This window comes from Rhamphochromis sp. 'chilingali' (assembly GCF_963969265.1).
Source record: "Rhamphochromis sp. 'chilingali' genome assembly, chromosome: 14".
Lineage (NCBI taxonomy): Eukaryota > Metazoa > Chordata > Actinopteri > Cichliformes > Cichlidae > Rhamphochromis > Rhamphochromis sp. 'chilingali'.
Genome location: NC_137941.1, coordinates 4,828,254 through 4,848,696, shown reverse-complemented (window position 1 = coordinate 4,848,696; position 20,443 = coordinate 4,828,254). Strand labels below are relative to the sequence as shown.

At 39.0% G+C, this 20,443-nt stretch overlaps 1 protein-coding gene across 1 annotated transcript in view; it reads right to left on the bottom strand.

Annotated features, from left to right (window-relative positions):
* LOC308410211 (tomoregulin-2-like) overlaps positions 1-20,208 on the bottom strand; it is a 138,017-nt gene extending 117,809 nt beyond the window's left edge. Inside the window, exons 1-2 of the mRNA XM_080903393.1 lie at positions 19,172-20,208; positions 5,532-5,641 (exon numbers count right to left, since the gene is read on the bottom strand). Coding sequence (XP_080759519.1) covers positions 5,532-5,641; positions 19,172-19,361 — 300 coding nt within the window. The 5' untranslated portion in view covers positions 19,362-20,208. The remainder of the gene's footprint in view (positions 1-5,531; positions 5,642-19,171) is intronic.
* Between the last annotated feature and the right edge of the window lie 235 nt (positions 20,209-20,443).

The following is a 20,443-nucleotide window of genomic DNA, read 5'->3' as shown; positions in this document are numbered from 1 at the left end:
GTCTTTTATGCGATTCGATTCTTAAAAAGAAAAAAAAAAGTATTTCTCAAGATAACAGGGCTAAACTATCCAGAGCAGCAATAACCTTCAGTGTACTGCTTCAGGAAATGTATTACTGGTGCCAGGCAATTTGCAGAAACTTTCATAAACTAAACATGACCTACCTGGAACACTACAAGGACTCTGGGCTGGTAGTCATCAGCCTCGAGTAGTACATAATCCCGAGATAAATGACCCATCACATTACTTACATCTGCTGTGTTAACATCTGCCTCTCATTCATCTGCAACACCTTCGGTGGGAGATGCTTGGATGATTTTACACATATTCCATTCACATTCAGCTGTAATGTAACATCTTACTCATAAACAGAGCTGCTGGATCTACTCACGGTGCTTTCCAACTCTCTGCCCTTTGAGACTTGAACGCCTTTCAAAAGGAATTTCTGTCAAAGATTTGCTTGCACACAGTCTATCACATGCTTTGGTCATGAATTTTGCCAACACTTTGTTTACTCCAAATTTTTGTAAAAATGATTAAATTTTCTAGCATTTGCATTTTTTATTTTTAACTTGTTCCCAAATTCTTCTACTGATTCACTTACCTGAATAAACACAGGCTTAATAAGCAGTAATTGATAACGTTGGTGTCGCCAATGTTTTTGAAAGGACATTTGCCTTTAAAGTGTCATCTTATTTTGTTTAATACACTAAGCCACTGAAAACATTTAGTGGTAATTTCACTGACTTTGATAAAAAACATTTATTAAATTATAACGTGAGAGACAAATTCATTGTGTAATTACACTGCAGATAAATAAAGCTTCCTCTGCTACCTAAAACACTCACTCTCCTTCACACAAATTAAATTAATTGATTGACCTGTTGCACTAATTTGCACCTAAGTACCAGTATTTCGCTGCCATTAAAAATTATTTGCCATCATTACCTTTTGTCGATTAAATGCATGAATCCAGCAGAAAATTAAACAAAATGCAAAAAGTGTAAGCTAAGTAGTGTTAGCTTGTGTTACAGAGCTGCAGCTATAATGTTAATGCTGTTTTCAGCAGGAACAAGAGCATGACTGTTACTGAATTTGTTCCTGCTGTAGGCTATGACAGATTTTGAACTTTCTCTGAAGAATATTACTGCATTCATTCTTGACCCAAAAACCTTGCTATTGTGTTTGGAAGAGACTCATGAAGGTATGCTATGCACACTTATACTACTAATTACACCGTGTGGGGAAAAACTCATTATTCTTTGAGCTATTTTATTCTAACCTACCAAACACTGTAGCACTTTGTTCTAACTTTATCTGATTACAGATATATAAAAAAAAACAACAACACTTTATTTGATTCCTGTATTTTTCTAAGAGTCTACTGAACATGTAAGAGCTGATACATTAAGACGCATCATGTGCCACTAGCTTCAAGCTACAAACCATTTTTATGGTGGAGAAAACGGGATAAATGACAGCACAATTCAGTTTAAACTTTTCTTTTAGTTTCTCATCAGTCTCCTAAACAACACTAAGTTATACAAACCCTCCACCCCAGTATTAAATCCATCAGTATTGATTGATATTAATGTCAGGATGAAGGTATAATTTCATGGATACCTTCAGGCTATTGATTTAACAACTTTAATCAATTATTCATTTAATAATTCTGCTTGTATCTTTGACTTTATGTATGTGAAATGCTGTAAAAAATATGAATGACTTGGCTCAATAGCCTTTAATCTTATTTGAATTTACGTGATAGATTTCTTCCAATCTACAATGTAAACATGGGAAGCGTATGAACATCTGGATTTCATGCAGGATCCATTTATCATGTTCTCTGTGGGTTTGTGTGTTTTTTTCTACTTGAAAGTGCAGTTAATGTGGTTCATAAACATTTTCCCAGTATTCTATCAGGCAGTCCTGTCCTCCTCGCTAACTAACTTCTTGACGATCCTCATTCATAGCAGAACATTTCGTTATCACTTGCTCAAAAATATATGAAAACCTTTAACTGCAAGGACTGCATTTTTTATTTTTAATGCCATTTTTGGCCATTTCTTATACTCAATTGTACAAATAGCCCTAACATGCAAAACTTGAGTTTATCTGATGCATTTCTTGTTTTACGAGAGAGATTCAGTAATAATTAAAAGACTCCTAATCTCTTGCCAGCTTTTGTAGAGAAAATATCAATGATAAAATGACCGATCTAATTCTTTATGTGCTAGACCAACTTTAGTGATATAGGCGGGGGATTCCCTCAGGTCATAGCATCCATCCAGAGGCTCCAATATCAAAGCTGTAAAAGGTGCAATATGAGTCTTACTTTTAGAGCAGATTAACTTGATGTTTATCTAATTTCATTTGCTTAACAGTTAAAACGGGAAATAGTCCCAAAGGTCCCAGTAGGCTACTCCAGCATCACCTGCCACATCCATCTTTTATCTTTAGCCATGACAGTTTAGGATAGATGACTCAAAAGTGTGGTTTCCTGTTGGAATTACTACAATAAAATAAATAAATAAAATGAAAATTCATTAAATTATTTTTTTTGGGGAAAAAAGCCCAGTAATCAAACATAACAAAGCAACAAAAAAAAAAACCCAGACATTCCTGCCTATATTTAAAGCTCCTTTATTTGCTTCCATGATGTCTTATATCTTTCAGAGTCTGAGAACAGCTATATGCAAATTTTGTGTCTAGTTATTGGATATTTTTCCAGCAACTCCCAACTTTTCTGTTAAAAAGAACCATTACTAAGAACAATAAATTGTTCCAGTTACCCTTTAGTGGACAGTTTGAGTTGAAGTATTTCACATCGCCGTGAGCGCACATACTTTTAGACTGGACGATCCCTTTGGGAATCAGCACTGTGACCTGACATTAACAAAACCAAACCGGCAACAATAGCTTTGCCCGGCAGCTGCTGTGAGATGAATTACCGGCAAACTTTATGTGATTAGTCAGGGCATTGCATTAGCAAAGACAAGACGTAACTCATTTTCAGGTACAAGAGCGCACGCTGCTGTGTAGCAGTTTGACTTGGGTTAGCGAGAGAAAGTCTTGGTTCTTTAAAGAGTCAGTGTGAGGCAAATCTAATGCATCTTGGCAATGAATAGTGTCCATTGATTCCACCACATCAAACTCTCTTCCTCTTCACAGTCCCTTGCATGTCTCTTGCTTGGGGTTTTTGTGTGCGAATGTGTGCACACATAGATTCCTCTGGAACAAAGGAAATCCATCCAAGATGAGAATTTATGCAACGTTCCCCTCTGAAAGCTTGAACAAACTGCCAACAGGAGAAAAATCTTGGATCCATTTATTTGACAGTGATTAGTAGTGACTGATTATTTCAGGGCATGGCATCGCCTGCTAGGCTAGGGGGGTCATGTTTATGTTGACTGATGAAATAAAGAGACTGACATTAGGAACTCCTCCACACAAACAAAACAAAGATGCATAGAAAGTTGCCCTCTGACTCATGGTATTAAGGCAGAAATTGTGGTGTGACCTGTTCTTTTCCGAGAGCACAGAGAGCGCCTGAATGCACAGCGACAGCAGTATCAGTGTGAGATCTCTTGAAGAGGAATGGAGCTGTAATGTCATTTATCTGCAGGCCTCTGTTAACGTTTGCTCCCAGGGAAGTACGAAATTGAGATAAAAACTGGTGACCAATCGAGTGTCAGCCTGCCTAGTGCCTGCTCGCGCTGATGACGTTCTGATAAAAGCGACAGATGAGAACACGTGCCACATCCTCAGATCCCAGTGGTTTCTATTATCAGGGGCTCTGTATAGCATATTCATTGGCAAAGCTTGCAAACGTTATACAAAAATCAATACTCTGCTGACTGGCTTGCTCCTTTTTTATTATAGGTCTGGCCATAAAGTTAAGTATGAGTCATTATCAAGAACAGCCTAATTTCCTAGATTTATGCCGTTAACGAGGGCCTTTCAGTCTTTGGTCTTATCAGTGACAGTCTTGTTTATGAATGTGGAGAGTGTAGTATACCAGGATAGCGATGTCAAATTTCAGAGCAAGCTATAAACTGGGCTCATGGTATGCGAGCACCTCCCCTTGGGCCTAATATCGTCTAATAGAGACAATGGACTTCGATCCAATCGATTCTATAAATCTTTAAATTCTTTCTTCAGACGCATCACAGATTAACTTTCAAGTTATTATAGGTGTATATTTCCAATAACACAAGTGTTTTTTTTGCTGTGTTTCATTATTATTTTTCTTTATACGTGCCATTTTTACACTTATACAAGTGCAATTTTAATTAGTTTCAGCATTTGATGCTCAAATCATTTAGATTTATTGTGCTGAAAGCAAGAAAACACACACACTCCTGGCCTTTGACTGTTGAATATATTAAAATAAAGGAGGTTAGACTAAGGGCCCTGGTTTTCACGACTGTTGCAGCTGTACTGAACTGAGATTTCAGACACTTAGTAATCATCATTTTACATAACACTAATCAGATGTTTAGAATGATCATTTGTGCATTTATAAAATGCAGCAATTGGATTGAGGGATTATAGTGTACCATGCACACTATTTATTTTGTTCCAATGAAGCATTTCTTCAAGTGCTACAAATTCACACAGTAACAAAATGAATACTCAAAATTAACATAGATTTAACATAGATTGCACCAGCCAGGTAATGTCTCAGTCATGCTAGAAAAACAAAACAACAAAATAGAACAGCAAACTACTTGGGACAAAATTGTTATTCGCCAATCTGCCACAGGGTTTTGGCCAGCTCTAAGCTTTTACTGTGAATTCCTTTTTAATGTGAGTGTCCTCATGTACAGAAGGCAGCAGATATGCAATTTTTTGCTGATTTACTACAGTTAATTGCTGTTTCATCACAAACACATTCCGTATAACTGCCATAACTGGGTTCATCTTATTCATCTTACTGCTGTTTTATTGGTCTCTTACACAGCAACTAACCACAAGTGGTTGCAGACCTGGTCCCTGTGTTAAAAGCAACTATTTCAAATCCAAAGAGATTAAAAGTTCATTGCACAGAGTTGTAATTATTTTGTTTGTGCCACAGTCTATAAACACTGTTTTCCCTTGTGTGACTGTAGCATCGATGCTATAACCTTGAAACTAGCGCCTGTTTTAATGGCTACCATCTGGACAAGGACAAAAGTGGAAAGTTAACTAACATGTGTCAACATATGGTAATTAATGGGCACAATCCCTGAAAAAAATATAGCATGAAATATGTAGTAAGCTAGTTAGCAGATGTGCTAACTATTCTGTATGTTAGCATAAATATTGGCAACATTTTGGAAAAGCTGGAAAGGCAGACACTATTACAATTCTTCAAATGTATAAATAATACAATTAAATCAAACCTCCGCCTTACATTTATTGTTATAGATACCATGAATGAACTTTTAATAAAGACAGGGGCGGGTTAGCAGAGAGACATTTAACACCAAAAGGAAAAACGTTGTAGTAAAAAGACACAATGAAACAGTAACAGAAACGTCACATCTTACCTTGAAATCGCAAATGCATGTCACCATGTTCCCGATTCTTAGACATTCCCCATCAAACTTGCATGTGTTGGTGTCGCACAAGAACAGGTCTGTGTCCCGGTCATCGGAACCTGGAGGACCAAAGCCAACAAGAGACAACAGTGACTAAGTGCTTTTCTGTCGAGCCTTCAAGCAACTCTAACCTGAAACCCATTCAGGGTCGTTTCTAATGAACCTCTGCCATTAGTCATATCTCCCTCAGCACGCTGCACTCCTGGAACATAGGTCTACTGTGCAAAAACACAATGCTAGTGCAATCCTTCTCCTTAGCTGCCAGAATGATCAAATGAAAAAGCAGTAGTCGCTGCTGAAAGGTGAACAAAAGATTTTTTGTTGATGGTATATTACATGATGTTCTGATGATGCTGGAGATATTGAATGGTAGATAGTGCTCTTTAATACATCATTTTAGAAAGCACTCAGATGTTTAATAGAGGTGACATTTAGGTTCATTACTGAGGTCATGGCGTATAATTTTGTGTCCTACACAACATATTTGTTCTGTTTCTCCACCCATTTATTTCTCTTTAATATTTGTTTGTGTACAACAAGACTAACTCCTGGGGCGTTGTCCAGCAGAGGCAAAACTGGGCTGTGATCCGATTCAGGCTGCGTTAGGGAGCTCAAATGACTCCAACATAGCTTTCTGAATCAAATCAGCGAGTCACATGGGCCTGAGACTGTAGACTGAGCTCAGGGCTGTTAGCTTACCTGAAGTGATTGCTTTAAAAAAAGGCCACGTGCACAAAGACCGTAACATGTGCATGAAGGCTTTTTCCAAAATACATTTAAAGTGTATTCCACCAAATTCCAGCTGACATAAACCCGGCAATCGTGCAGTATCTATTTGCACAAAGATTATTTCAATGCATTCCAAGTTAAAAGTTGAAAAACTGACCTTTTTTTTTTTAAGATCACTGAATAAAATTCTATAGCTTAAGACATTTGTCAGACAAACCAATCTGAGAACTTTTTGCTGAGAATATTTATGAACCAAATGGCTTAAATTATATAAACATGGCCATGATGCCCAGGTCAGACTGTAGTCTCACTACAGAAGATTTTTTTTATTTACGTTTATATTGACATGCCTATCATCCTTATTCAGCTATAAATTGTTTTACATCATCATGAATCAGTGAATATATTAGACATGGCATATCACAGACATGTCAGTAAATTGTCTTATATGCAAAATGAAATTGCATTCATGACTGACAGGCTGCTTTCTATTGCTCTAAGCCAGGGGTCAGCAACCTTTAACACCCAAAGAGCCATTTGGACCCAGTTTCCACGCAAAAGAAAACACTGGGAGCCGCAAATACTTTGTGGCATCTAAAATGAAGATAACACTGTATATATTGTTTTTTCTACCTTTATGCTTTGTGTGAACAACTAAAGTGTGTTGCTTATGAAATCCATGAAGTGCTACAGAGAAAACTACATTATATTTATGTAATGAACACATTTTGAACACTTAAAGAAACATAACAAAAAGGAAAGACACCTAGCTGAACTAAAATGATCCATGTAGCAAAGAAAAACTGTTGTGAACCGCCAGCCTTATATCGCCTTTGGGCTTTTGGAGCATAGCAGAGCCTTGACCTGAATTTTAAATTGGAAAAAAGCACTATGCTACTAAAAAAATGAAAAATAAATATTTGCAAAATTCTGCATAAATATTTATGTATTTATTTATTTATTACACAATTAAGTCACTTTCATCTTTACGCAGGACTGTAAGCTGTCATCTGTGAGGCGGGAGCGGTGTTTGTTTTTAACATAGTTCACGGTGGAGAATAGTTGCTGACATAATGTGGATCCGAAGATCCATAATTGGCCTACCTGGGGTCTAAAGTCTCGGTAAATGCATGGCGTTTCGGCGAGTGTACCGGCTTCCGCGAGTGTGACGCTTATTTTGAGCGACGAAAAATAATAAAATATAATTTTATTTTTATATTTCAATATCACAATCTTTCAATTTAGAACTACAAGTTTAAAAAGAACTAATACAAAAAAAAATACACTTCAGCTAAATACTTGTAATTTATTTTCCCAAACCACGCAGAGCCGCAGTATAAGGACTAAAGAGCCGCAGGTTGCCGACCCCTGCTCTAAGGATTTGCATTTAACCCTTAAAGTCCAATCTACTATATTACTCGTGTATACATGTTTTTTTCTCAAGAAATTATAATGTGTTTTCTAGCAAAATATCCAGCTATTTTATTAATATTAATTACTAAATTAATATTAATCCTCCCTCTGCAAAGAGTGAGGTCCTAACACTGTTTTCAGCCACAACAGTCAGGTTAAGCTTTAATAGCAGGGCAGGGATAGCTCAGTAGGTAAAGTGGTCGCCCCATGATCGGAAGGTCGGCGGTTCGAATCCACTTAACGGCTACCCTGAGGTACCCCTGAGCAAGGTACCGTCCCTACACACTGCTCCCCGGGCGCCTGCTTAGTGGGCTGCCCACTGCTTCACTGAGTGAATGGGTCAAATGCAGAGAAAAACAAGTAATTTCCCCATGGGGATCAATAAAGTATCCATTATTATTATTATTATTATTATTAATAATTTGCTGTACCCTTCCTGGTGAGTACTGAACATCAACAGAGCAGTTGTTAGAGACCAAAAGCAGAGTTAATATAGAGTGCATGCTAAATCTAGAGTCATGAATCACATGACATCACACCAGATGAATGAACAATAGACCTCTGTACATTTTTCACATTATTTCACTGTTTCCATTTAAAAGGTTGCATGAACAGCTGGTTTCCACTCCACCCAAACAGGACAAAAAGACTGTGATTGGAGATTTAATGACTTCGGCCAAAATAACTGTTTTTCTGATGAGAACACAACACTTTTTTAATATCAAATACAAACACTGAGGCAGTCGTATCATGTCATTTGGCCATTTATCAGTCCATAGGTGCACACAGAAGGCAGAAAAACAAAATAACAAAAAGCAGACTAATATAAATAATTAATATGATATTGTCAAATTTTAGGATGTAATTTTAAGCAGCAGACTATTTTCATCCAAAGCGTGAAGTTGGTGGTTTTGAATTCCCATGATAGTTAACAATAAGAAAATAAATCTAAACCTTTTCAGAAGGAAGGAAACCAGTTCAACTAAAGTTCCCACGAACTGCATACGCAGTATAGATTAGTGGAATGACAGTATTTAGGTACAGCACATTATATACACGACTAAAACCTGGAGAAAAGATGCAGTTCAGTGTCTTTTAGCAAGCATTTTTAAAATATTTAATTAACCATTAAAAAGAAAAACATAGTTAGAAGGTCCACAAGGCATGGCAAAATTGGAATTTGGAGCTAAATATGAACATCAAACGGATTCATCTTTGATGTTCAAAGACGAACAGTGTGGGTTTTGTTCTTTTATGTCTCAGTTTATACTTTGCAGCCTTAAGGGAAAAGCAAATAGGCGAGTGACGTTTTATCTATTTCTTTCTTTTAAACACGAGACACAGATGAAGCAAGTATACGATGAAGATGCTGAGTATTTAGGTTTAAACAACGATTAAAACACATACATATTCTTTTATCTGCGACCATTATGAAAGCCCCAGGGAAAATGCACATTTCTTTGGGATCAAATGTCTCTTAAGAGCAATAAAATTTAATTTTAGGTTATTTTAATCAACCTTATTTAATCAAACAATTAGAGCATGAAAAAACCCCTCCTAATTGGGTGTTTAACTTTTCTCACAGAGATATTCTTTATTACCACACCATCCTACAGGGAGCACATTACACTATCAGTGAGTGTTCTGACTTTCATTTAGCCTGGCTTTTACGATCAGCCCCAAAAAAGTTAATCAAGCAAACTCTACATTAAGAAATACACAATTTAAACGATGAAATCTACACATTACTAAAATAAACTCTTTTTTTAAATTCTCTGGACTGGACAAATATCTAATCATTAGGGAAAAGATGCTCGGTATCAAGTGAATGTATCCAAATCAAGTAAATGTCATTTGACTAGATTCCATTAAATGCAACATTGTACACTGAACTTACAGGCGTAAACTAAACGTATGCAAAAAAAAACTAAAAAAACATTATCAACCACAAAACTGCCAACGTGCTATCATGACATTGCATTAAAGGTAAGGAGCCAGCCTCGTTCATCTCACAAAACAGCAAAAAGTTATCATGTGAAATGGCACGTGTGATATTCATACACATCATAATGCCTGGCTGTCTGTGGATGTTACAGGCAAGATATCTTACAAAGCTATTTTCTATTCATAGATATCTTATTATAATGGACACTTAGACACAGTATCTCCTGTAACCTGTCATAACCAATGACCTTCTCCACTTCGAAAAGCCCTTCTTGGCATAGAACAACCTATCAGGCAATAATACCCCATGGAATAGAAGTCCATGCTAAAACGAACCTGCTATTTGCCAAGGTCCTGAATGACCATAAGTGTAAGCTCTCTGTGAAAACATACAATCACTGAGCCAAGAACAGTGGTATGAGAGGTCTCCAAGCTTGGAGTGCACGGATGAAACAAAGCCCTCAGCCTGAAGAGGGCCATACAAGACAGTCTGGAAAACCACACACAAAAAAAATAATAATTAAAATTGGCACCCAGGCAACTGGCATGTTGATGATACTCACTGGAGAGAAGCATTGTTAGGATGACAATCATACAACTGGCTATGTGCATACAAATGACTGGAAAATATCAGATCATTTTCAAGCCAGCTAGTAAAGTCTTTGAAAGATTGGAAATGTTTTTGTGTGTGAGCGTGAATCTGTGTGTGTCAAATCAGTCCAAGCTACAAATTTCATAGTTTGATATTTTAGCTCTTTTTCAAGGTTCTCTGGGCAACAGGCTTATGGAAAACAAAGGTGGGGAAAAAGCAGAAACTCGATTTTAAATGAAAAAAAAAGTGACTCCTCCACAAGTCATTAAACTGTCTTCTTTACCGAGAAACAGATGCGAAGCTTGGACATCCCCAGGAGCCAGGAAGCAAGAGGAATACATCTATCACTTGTAAACAATAACTCACAGGGATTCATTACTGCTGGAGACATTCTTATCATCTTATGAACAACAGTGCAATCAAGACTTGCAGATGAAGATGCTTTGTCTACTGGAATCAAAGACGATTGTTCCTGTGAACTGTTTACAAGGATGCGAGTGGCACAGCTTTTGTAATAGCTGTAAATGTCTGAAAAACAATCATCATGTGACATAAATTATGTTATGTTTTATACTTGCTTCTCTTACATCTTCAGAGACACTGGGGCCAAAAGGGTTTAGACTGCAGGGAAAAACGGCACCAATCTCAGTCATTTGAGAATGATTGCCTACAAGTGGTATTTACTGCGGTGGTACAACTTGAAAAATGTCTTTGTTTACACAATAATAAATGACACAGAATCAACAGGTTAGTATTCATCACCTTTGTTTTTTAATCATAAAACCATTTTGCCTTTTGGTGCAATCTGATTTCAGATTCTCTTGTGTGGCAGCGGCTTTGAATTCAAAAATTCAACCCCACATGTTTGGCAAACATAAAAAAAATAGAGGTGTTGGAAGTTTGAAATGTATCCATTTTAAGGGACCTGAAACAGGATTACAGTGATAAGCATTACTGTTATCAACTAAAAATGTTGTCAGTATCCCGTACAAGTACCTACATGTTCAGTCAGTGGATATTAGCTAAACATATTGTAACATGCTGTGGGATTATTATAATTGTAATTGCCTAATATGTTATTCAAAGTCAGTAGCTTACAGAACATTTAGGTTGAATTTCTATTTTACTAATGTGAGACTGGTTTAATGAAGTTCATACAGACTTCAGAAACATTTCTGTGACATACTTTACCTCATAAAAACTTTGTAAAAAATGTATATGTATCAAGAATGACTGAATACAAGATATCGCCTAATTTTCTTTCAAATGAAAGCTACACATCTTTCGTAAATGTCCTCCCTCCATAAGCACATTAAACCAGTCGTAACCAGGATTCCTGTTGAGTTGGCTGGCTTCCTGCTGCTTTGCGGCAAACATGAACAGGGGTAAAGTAAAGTAATTTTATGGCTTATCCAGATGTTCTGAATAAGATCAGATCAAATGGATAAAACTGAATCCTCAGAACAATACCTCACATACCTGGTTTGGCCAAGCTCAAGAGGACAAGTTTGATCAAAAAATATGAATTCTGAAACTAGTTTTGACATTGACGAAGTTACGTATTTGAACCGAACACATTTAGGGAGTAAAAGAAAAAATACCAGTGGATTCTTTACATGTCAGAGTTATACTGAAAATTGGGGACCTGTTAATTACCTTTCCAGCAATGTATTTTTGGAAATTTTAAAAGCTTACTGCAAAAGTGCTACTTGACTCCACATTACTGTCTGCTCAGCTGTGAGGCAGACTATGCTTCATTTATTTGAGTATTGCAAGCAACAAAGGCCCAGCTTGTGTACTGGACAAATGATGATTCCATTTTATAATTTTATATGACCCCAAGCATTTTTCTTTTTTTCCTTTCTTTTTGTTTTCATACCCGCAACATATATGCCTGGATGGATGGATGGATAGATGGATCTGGCAAACAACTAAAAAACAAAAAGATATAACCCTCAAGTGTTAAATAGCAAACAGTGCTGAAATTAAATGTGCACCATGGCTAAGAAATTATGCACTCAACATGTGTAGTCTGGATGTCACCCTTAATTGGCCCATGTGGTAAATAGCACATAAGGCCTGAATATAACAAAAGAAATGTGGGCCTGGATTTGCGGTTAAAGTTGTTATAATTTATTTGTGCTTGGTTGATGTGCAGAACTGTTATGGCTAACACTTGGCGCAGATCTGATAAACAGTAGCAGACCATCCAACTGATATGAAGACCAAATTAAAGTGTCTAGTATTAGTCACATCTGGTAACCGACTGATTAACAGATAATTAGCTATCTGTTAGCTAATCTTAAGGACATTTAGCTAAAGAAATCAGATGTGTTAGCAAGCAAGAACAAATGCTCATTAATCAGCAGGCGAGCTAGAGTAATTCTGGTCCTACCCCAAAATTTTAATTTAATGTTTTGCATAAAGCACAGGTTGTAAAAGCTAGGACCACTTCTCTTCCTTACACTTTAAATCCAGGGTTCTAAAATTGCTGCTAATGGGCTAATGTTGCAGCTTCTCACAGCAGACTAAACCTTCCTAACAGTGAAACATATAACTACTGCAAATAAATACCACCTCACAAACTGTTTAAAAAAAACTACAATTACTAACAAAACTGCCACTCTGAAATAACACATTATAAACAGAAATGTGCAGATGTGTGCAATTTCCTGTGCGCAGCAATTTCCTGTAGCTGCGTATAGCCTTCAATGATTTGTTGGCTCCCTAAACATGCAGTCAGTCAATAAAAATGTGAAAACCACAGCTTTAAATAGACCTGCTCCAAACCCAGCATCACCAACTTTACCAAAGGTAACTTTAAGGAGAGAACAGAAAACAGATGCAATGATAAAATCATTCCAGCTGTTATTGTTTGCTTTGGATGTGTCGCTAAGTGTGCTGCACGCTCTCGTGCTTCATTCCCAACCAAATTTAAATGGGACACGACTGATACAAGTTCCGTGCACGGCCCAAGCTGCACTGTGTCGGAGTCCAGGAAAACGTATACTTCCTGCTCCTGCCCTGTCGTTCCAGGAGGAGATTACAGTGAGCTGAATAATTAACGAAAACAAGCTGCCAAACATCAAATATTGAGAAGGTAATGTTTATATGCTAACGATTAAGATGCCAAGCGAAGCACTTACTTGTCTAAAAGAGAGAACTTGTTAGCCAAATGCATCTCCTGCTACCTACCTGGAATTTCACTGCACTAAGAACTATGCACTAAGAAGAATGAAGAGTTCTCCACCCAGGTTTTAAGCATTGTGCTGATCAATAATTAAACAGACTAAATGAATAATGAAGGCTGAACAACCACAGTGGTGAGACATCTTCTCCTGACCTTTCTCGTACTGGAGGTCTTTTTTTTTTTTTATAACTTTGCAACAGGTTTTTTTCCACATGTTTGTGAGGGAGGAAGTTACAGTTTAGTCTTTTTATATCAGATTATTGAACGCTGAACACCAAAAGCAAGTCATAGTTTGTTTGGTCTGAAGCAACTGATGGGTTTGTAAACTTGTAGCTCTTTCTTGTGGTTTGGTTTCTTTTTATACAGAGAAAACTTGAAGTGATCCAAAATTTGTCATTGCAGCATTCAGTTTGCTTGCTGGCCAGATGTTTCTGTGGCAGGAGCAACAAACGTAAATACAGGAAGAACGTATTGTGTTCTGGACTATTGAGACCTCGGCTCATTTTACAGCTAGCAGTTACAATTTGTGTACTCTGCACATCGATGGTACTTCTTTGCATCTCAGAATACAAAACATAACGCAGCTAGGGGAAGATGTTTAGCACAAACTTGCAGTGTACTTCGGGTAGCTTGCTTGGCGCAAGGTAAGATCACGTTCTAGTCATAAACAAACCGCTCTGGAGGTTGTTTGCAACTGGACTGAGACCAGCTCCTCCAAAGGATGTTGATGCAGATGTTTTTGAGTGTGATCTGTGTTCAGTTTGCACAGACAAACTGCAACAAGGAGGGAAATTACACTAGACTTTGCTTTAAATGGTCTAAACCATGCAGGTGTGAAAACATCCTGAAACTTTAAACAAATTTTCAAGATTTTTTTTAAATAAAGTAAAACATAAAGCATTCTTAGTTGACCAACTTTCATTTCACTACTTTAATAGAACCAATTAGCAACTTCAGATTGGTTCGATTAAACCAAGCCAGCATTGCTTATCTCAAAATTCATCTCTCATTGCAGTTTATTGTCAGAGGTGTAAACCTGCATGCAAGTATGTCTGACTTCTGTCTTGACAGATCTCGAAAGCAAATGGCCAGTTATCCCCTGAATGCTCTTAAATTCCCTCCACTTGATGGGATTTGCAGAAGACTTTGCATATTCTACACTTATCCCTGTCACTATAAGTCTCAAAGCATCACATGGACTTTTAAAGTTAACAATAGCAAAGTACTCAGTGAAGAACAGATTGTCTTTATCACAGAAATGTCCCCACAGGAGATGTAAGGTATAATTAAATTGTGAGCAGTCATTCATACAGTTTATTATTACAGTAGAAATGTGTGATAAAGATAAAACTGAATTGGACTGAATTCCTTTCAGCAACCTATGAATGCATTGTTCTACTACTTGTTTTAATATGACCAAATACAGCCAAAAGCTTTGAGCTGATCGTGTGTAAAAGTCTGCAAGTACATCTGTTAAGGATGTCTATCAGCCAGCTGATGTGCAGTCGGTATATAACACAGACGTTACTTGCTTGTTTAAAGCAATACAAGCCCAAAAATCGCAGGTTTGATTGAGATAATTACACAAAATTCTAATTATATAGTTAACTGCGTTGGATGAGTATGACATCTTGGATAAAGCAGCAGTTTTTGAGTGCATGCAGGTGAATTGTCACCGGAAAGAATTTTACCCAGCACAAATCTGTACAGAAATGTGTTTCAAAGAGTCCCAACATGACAGTAGTAACATTAACACATTACTGTAGTGTTAAGGCAATATTAAATGACAGGTGGGGCGAGCCTTCAGTTTGGCTATAGGGAGCCTTTTAGGATCTTAAAACTCAATGTACTTGTTGCACTGATCGACATCATCACAGGATCAGGCAGCAATAAATTGTGCAACTTAAGGTCCGTGTCCAGCAAGCTACTATCTAGGAACTAGATGTTCCTGATTTTGACGATACTAAACACGAGACGGGTGTGTTTCATTTGTTAGATAAAGGACCTTTACAAGGGAAAAATGACTATAAAGTAACAAAAGCCACGTCCAAGTCCTAACATATCTGACATTTAGTCTCTAGTGAATATTCCACATATCCTACGCCCCCAAGTGAAACAACAAGTTCACATCTAAAACCACCCTCTTCACCTTGTTAACTCTTTTTCACTTGTTATTACCAAATACATCATACTATAAGATGTTGAATTTTAATCGACATATCATGGTCTGTTTGTCATTGCTACTCTTTTCTTATGTTTAAGTCTGTCTACAATAGCAAGTAGGGCCAAATTCAGGTCTAACTTCACAGACAGAAAATTACATGCCATGTGGGCCTTTATGTCTTTAATAGGTGCTGGTATTTTAGCTAATTTGTTTCACTTAAATTTAGAAATACCTTGGTGTTCTTTACATATGACTGCTTGTTTTCTGATAATATTGCCTAGATGAAGGATGTCGAGGGTAAAAAGTATTGGCACTGAACCCTGTTGAATGCCACAACTACTTCATGCGTCATCATGAAGTGACACAAACACCAATAAAGAAAAATAAGCATCCCCTCTTTTCTCTTATGGCTTTTAATGAATCCCTTAATTCTACATCCTGAAAATGATAACCTTTTACTGGACAAATAATGATGCAGCAACAAGTATAAACACAAATCAATAGAAAATCGACCAACTCGCAGATCAAATGGGCCCTTTTTATAGCAGTCATTATGACTTGTCATGGCAGGAAAAAAATCATGTGTTTTTAATTACGTTAACAATGATGCAGTTACACTCAGGTGTCCTAGAAAGTCATAACAGTGTGACAAGGAGTCTGCACAATACATGCACAGCATCAGAAACTGAAGCAGCTAAATGGAATTCAGCACTCGTTAACTTTATAACTGTACTGTTCCTAACCTATTGTGATGTGTCAACATGTCAAATTCTTCATTTTCTGTAACATTACTCCATCAATATGGTGGCAAGTGTTAAAAAACATTTCACAGCTCAGTTATCCCTTTTAAAAATCTTGGCACATAATGTATGCAATGATTATAGCTTCCCACGCGCCTAACTCAAATATAATTAATTAAAGAAATATATACTATATAGGACCTTAAGAAGTGTGGAAAACATTTCTTTCTGCTGCAGCTTCACAGAGCCACAACTCGTACATTCAAATCTTTACACAAATACTACCTAGTACAAGATGACACGAGGGATTTGAAGAACAATTTTATGTCTGTACTCGCACTCAAACATTCACTTGGTGCCCTTCTAGGATTGAGATTGAGCTGTTCTGCCTCCTCGCTGGCAGTTCCTCAAGCCATTAACAGATGCAAGCCAAACAGAATGGCAGTCTTTGTCAAACCAAGTTTTTTCTAACTCCCTTTTATTCCATAAAACAAAATCGAATTCATTGCTTTTTCAAAGGCGACGCTGTTGAAACTGGCAACTCGTTTTCTTGATACTACTGCCCATAATTATCTGTTTCTTAGCACTGAAGTGACATTGGGCTCATCACCAAACTGTTTTTCAGTCAGTGCCATTCTCCCTGCGCTGCAAACTGTCACACATTGGTGGTGTTGTTAGGAAGAAGTGGATAATTAAGCCCTGTGCCATTACTGCGGGTTTATTAATATCATTATCTTATTTTTATTATCTTTCAAAGGGTCTTATCTTTTCACGGTGGACTACATGTCACTTGTTGTGCTCTATTAATTGTAACTGATGCTGGGTGCATGTGAGTGCCTGTCCATTGTTCTATCATATGCACTTAAACCTCCTCAAGGCGTGCAGGATAAAAGCTTTCGCTGAAATGCAGATGAGAGTATGTCAGGAAGTGGGGAGGCAGGCGAGTGTGTATTGGGACAGGATGTGTACCATTATCAGTGATTACGTGCTGATCACCACCATCAACAGCGGCGGCACAAAACCAGCCTCCAGTAGGTTACAATGCAGTAATCTGAATAAAGATATGATCAATTATCGGCCTGAATCAGAGGAGAGTACTGTTCAGATGAACTCATTCATGACTTCATCTGCATGTACTGTAGATTCTTGGGCCACGGCTTCACTTGATACCTGGGCTTTTCATTACAGGATGAATAATAAAACAAAAACAAGGGAAAAAAATTCCTTGTACCACACACCTGATCGCTTGTCATTAGTGGATCAATGACATAAAATTATCCTCATGTATTTCCAGTTCATTCATTACCTCAGTGATCCTTCAACATTAGCACTTCAACATGGGTATCACGGTACAGGAAGATAGAATCACGGTCTGATGTTGCGGTTGTTTGCATCACGGTTTTGGTCTCAACCCTATGAATACCAGAGATGCTTAGAATAAAGACAGCAACCTTCGACAGGTTACAGTAATACGATAGAGTTCAATCGCTTCTTCTTTGCGTGTACTTAATTAAGTCTGACTTAATCCGCCCATTATCATAATCAAATTCATTTTTAAAACTTTGATATCCAAATTAGACATCCCCCTTTCTGGTTGGCAGTCTAGTTTGTAGAATCAAATATAGATCTGTCATGTAGCATTTCTTAATATCATTCCTACATGTCACATGTGCATCAGTTATGCTCTTTGTCATAAATGACTTCCCCTTTCTTTTTATTGAGACGTCATCCAAGCAGGCTACACTGATACTCCTTTTTTCAAGCAGCAAACAGCAGTCATAACTCTCATATTGATGTCTGGCTGTTATGAGCTATAATATCAATACTGCTACTGCCCATGAGTGTGTGGAACCGGCTTAGGGCTATTTTAAGGGTTCAGACTTAGACAGGCGACAGGGGAAATTTATGGCGGCACAGTCGGCTGATTTACAAAGGGAGGCGAGGCGCTGCGCTCTGCAGCCCGCTCCGCTTCTTTTATCGTTTTGGGCACCAAAGGGAGAAAACAAGTTTATAGCTCAGTGGTCTGTTAAAGAAACGACAGCATTTTTTTTTTTATTTAAAGGTGTCAATTAATTAAACAATTTGCCTGCCAAATAAGCCCATAAAACTAGGCTGTAATTTCCTGCTGCGATCGATTTGCTGGGTTAAAGTTAATGGTCAATCTGAGCGCGATAAAACACCCTAGAGTTGACTAGAATGTGTTTTTGCTTCGGGTTACTGGCAGATAACACGAAAGAAGCCCGTTTGAACTCAAACGGAATTTCTGCGACCTCAAACTAACCGTGTTGATGTTACTGTGGCGCACGCCGCCTTATTCCGTGGACAAGCTTCCCACAGACCCCAACTCCTCCCCGCCCGCTCTATTTCTCGTTAAAATGATCCTTAATGTCGCTGCTTCCACTTCGTGTCGGATCGAAATCATCGACCCTCCCGCTCGCCTGCCCGGTGACATGATCGCCGCTGCATGCTTTGCTGTCAAGCTCCGAGGCGAACTCAGCGAGGCTAAATGCACATCAAGCAAACCCCCTCCAAAACGCTGCATCCCCTCATCGTCGGGCTTTTGCAGTCGGTATCTGCAGCCAGAGTGCTCCACGGCTCCAGCACCGACCCCGGGCATGCTAACAGGACACAATCACAAAACTACAGCGAGGAGAATGAGGCGTCTGTTGCAAGCGCACTCCTAAACTTTGATCTGGTCGTGCTGCTCAGTCTCGGGGATCTAACACTAGTCTCACATGAGTTTAACTTCGATGTGCGTCTAGATATTTACTGCACACAACCTGGAGCGAGGCTGCTATTGAATAAAATGACTCTCACCGGAGCAGTTCCAGCCGGTCGGCGTCTGGCAGTCGCTGAGGGAGGAAGGGAAGGCGCGCAGCTGCTCCACAGGTAAAGTGGCGAGAAACGAGACGAGTGTGATCCTGAGCCAGCCCCCCGCTGTCCCGCTCCACCGGCGCAGTCGTCTGGGCTCCTCGAGAGGTGCCTGAGCCGCCACGGACAGACCCATCTCTCACTGGCCCCGACCGCACAAGCGAGGTGGGAAAGAGACGCAGACGCGCACCGACAACTCCAATCCCAACAGGTTCAGCGGGGCGCCTAGAGACCTACAGCAGAACATTTTCCGAGCGAGACCGTGCGCCCCATGTAGCAGTGCCCCGTGTAGACCGGCCAAATAGGTTCCGCCCGATCCAAGCGAGAGTGCGAGAAGGAGAAAAAGAGGTCTAGTGGGGGCACTGCCGAGGGGTTGGTGGGCGATGGAGGAGGCGTGTGGGATGGAGGAAAAAAGTTAGCGACGCAAGCGAGAAGACTTGCGAGCAGGAGAAGATGCTCAAAGATGAGGAGAGGGGAGAAAGATGGCAAAGGGGGAGAAAAGGAGGGTGATATAAAAGGAGGTGATAAAACTGCACAGCAGAGAGGATGAAGCCAGAGTATCCCACGGGCAGGATTTGGAGACGACGGCACTTGTGTAATAGTATCCACGGGTGAAACGAGCAGCGGTCCTCCCGATTTAGTTTGTATGTGCGGTGCGTTCAGAGTCGCGGCGAGTTGGTGTTTCTCTCTCCCCCTCTTTCTCTCTCGCTTTCTCAGCAGCAGCTGGCTGTGATCACGTGGAGCATGATGCGAGGAGGAAGGGGGCGCCCCTCAGTAACAATTAGAACGGGTAACTGGTGGAAAAGGCAAAATATAAAAACACGCGATAACAAAGGGAAGAAAATAAAAGATTTTTTTAATGAATGAAGATAGAAAACAAAGTAGTCCGGGCTTTGTCCCGGTGCTTGCTGATGGCTTCCCCACGAATAAGCAGCATAAAGGAGGACACACTGCCTTTATAATTGGCCAGGAGCATTTAGTGTCTGCAGGAATCGATTCGTCCAGCCTGGCCTGGGATAATTGCTCCGCTTTGAAACGAAACTGACGCTATTCCTGAGTCTCTGCCTCCAGGCGATCCACAGAGACCTCAATAGTATTCATATATTTTTGGATACTGCTGTCACGCAGGGCGGGGCGGGATGGAGCTGGTAATTGACGTGCTTTTGGTCATGAAAGAAAGTGCACAGCATGGAGCGGTCAAGTCCAGCGTCAGGCTGA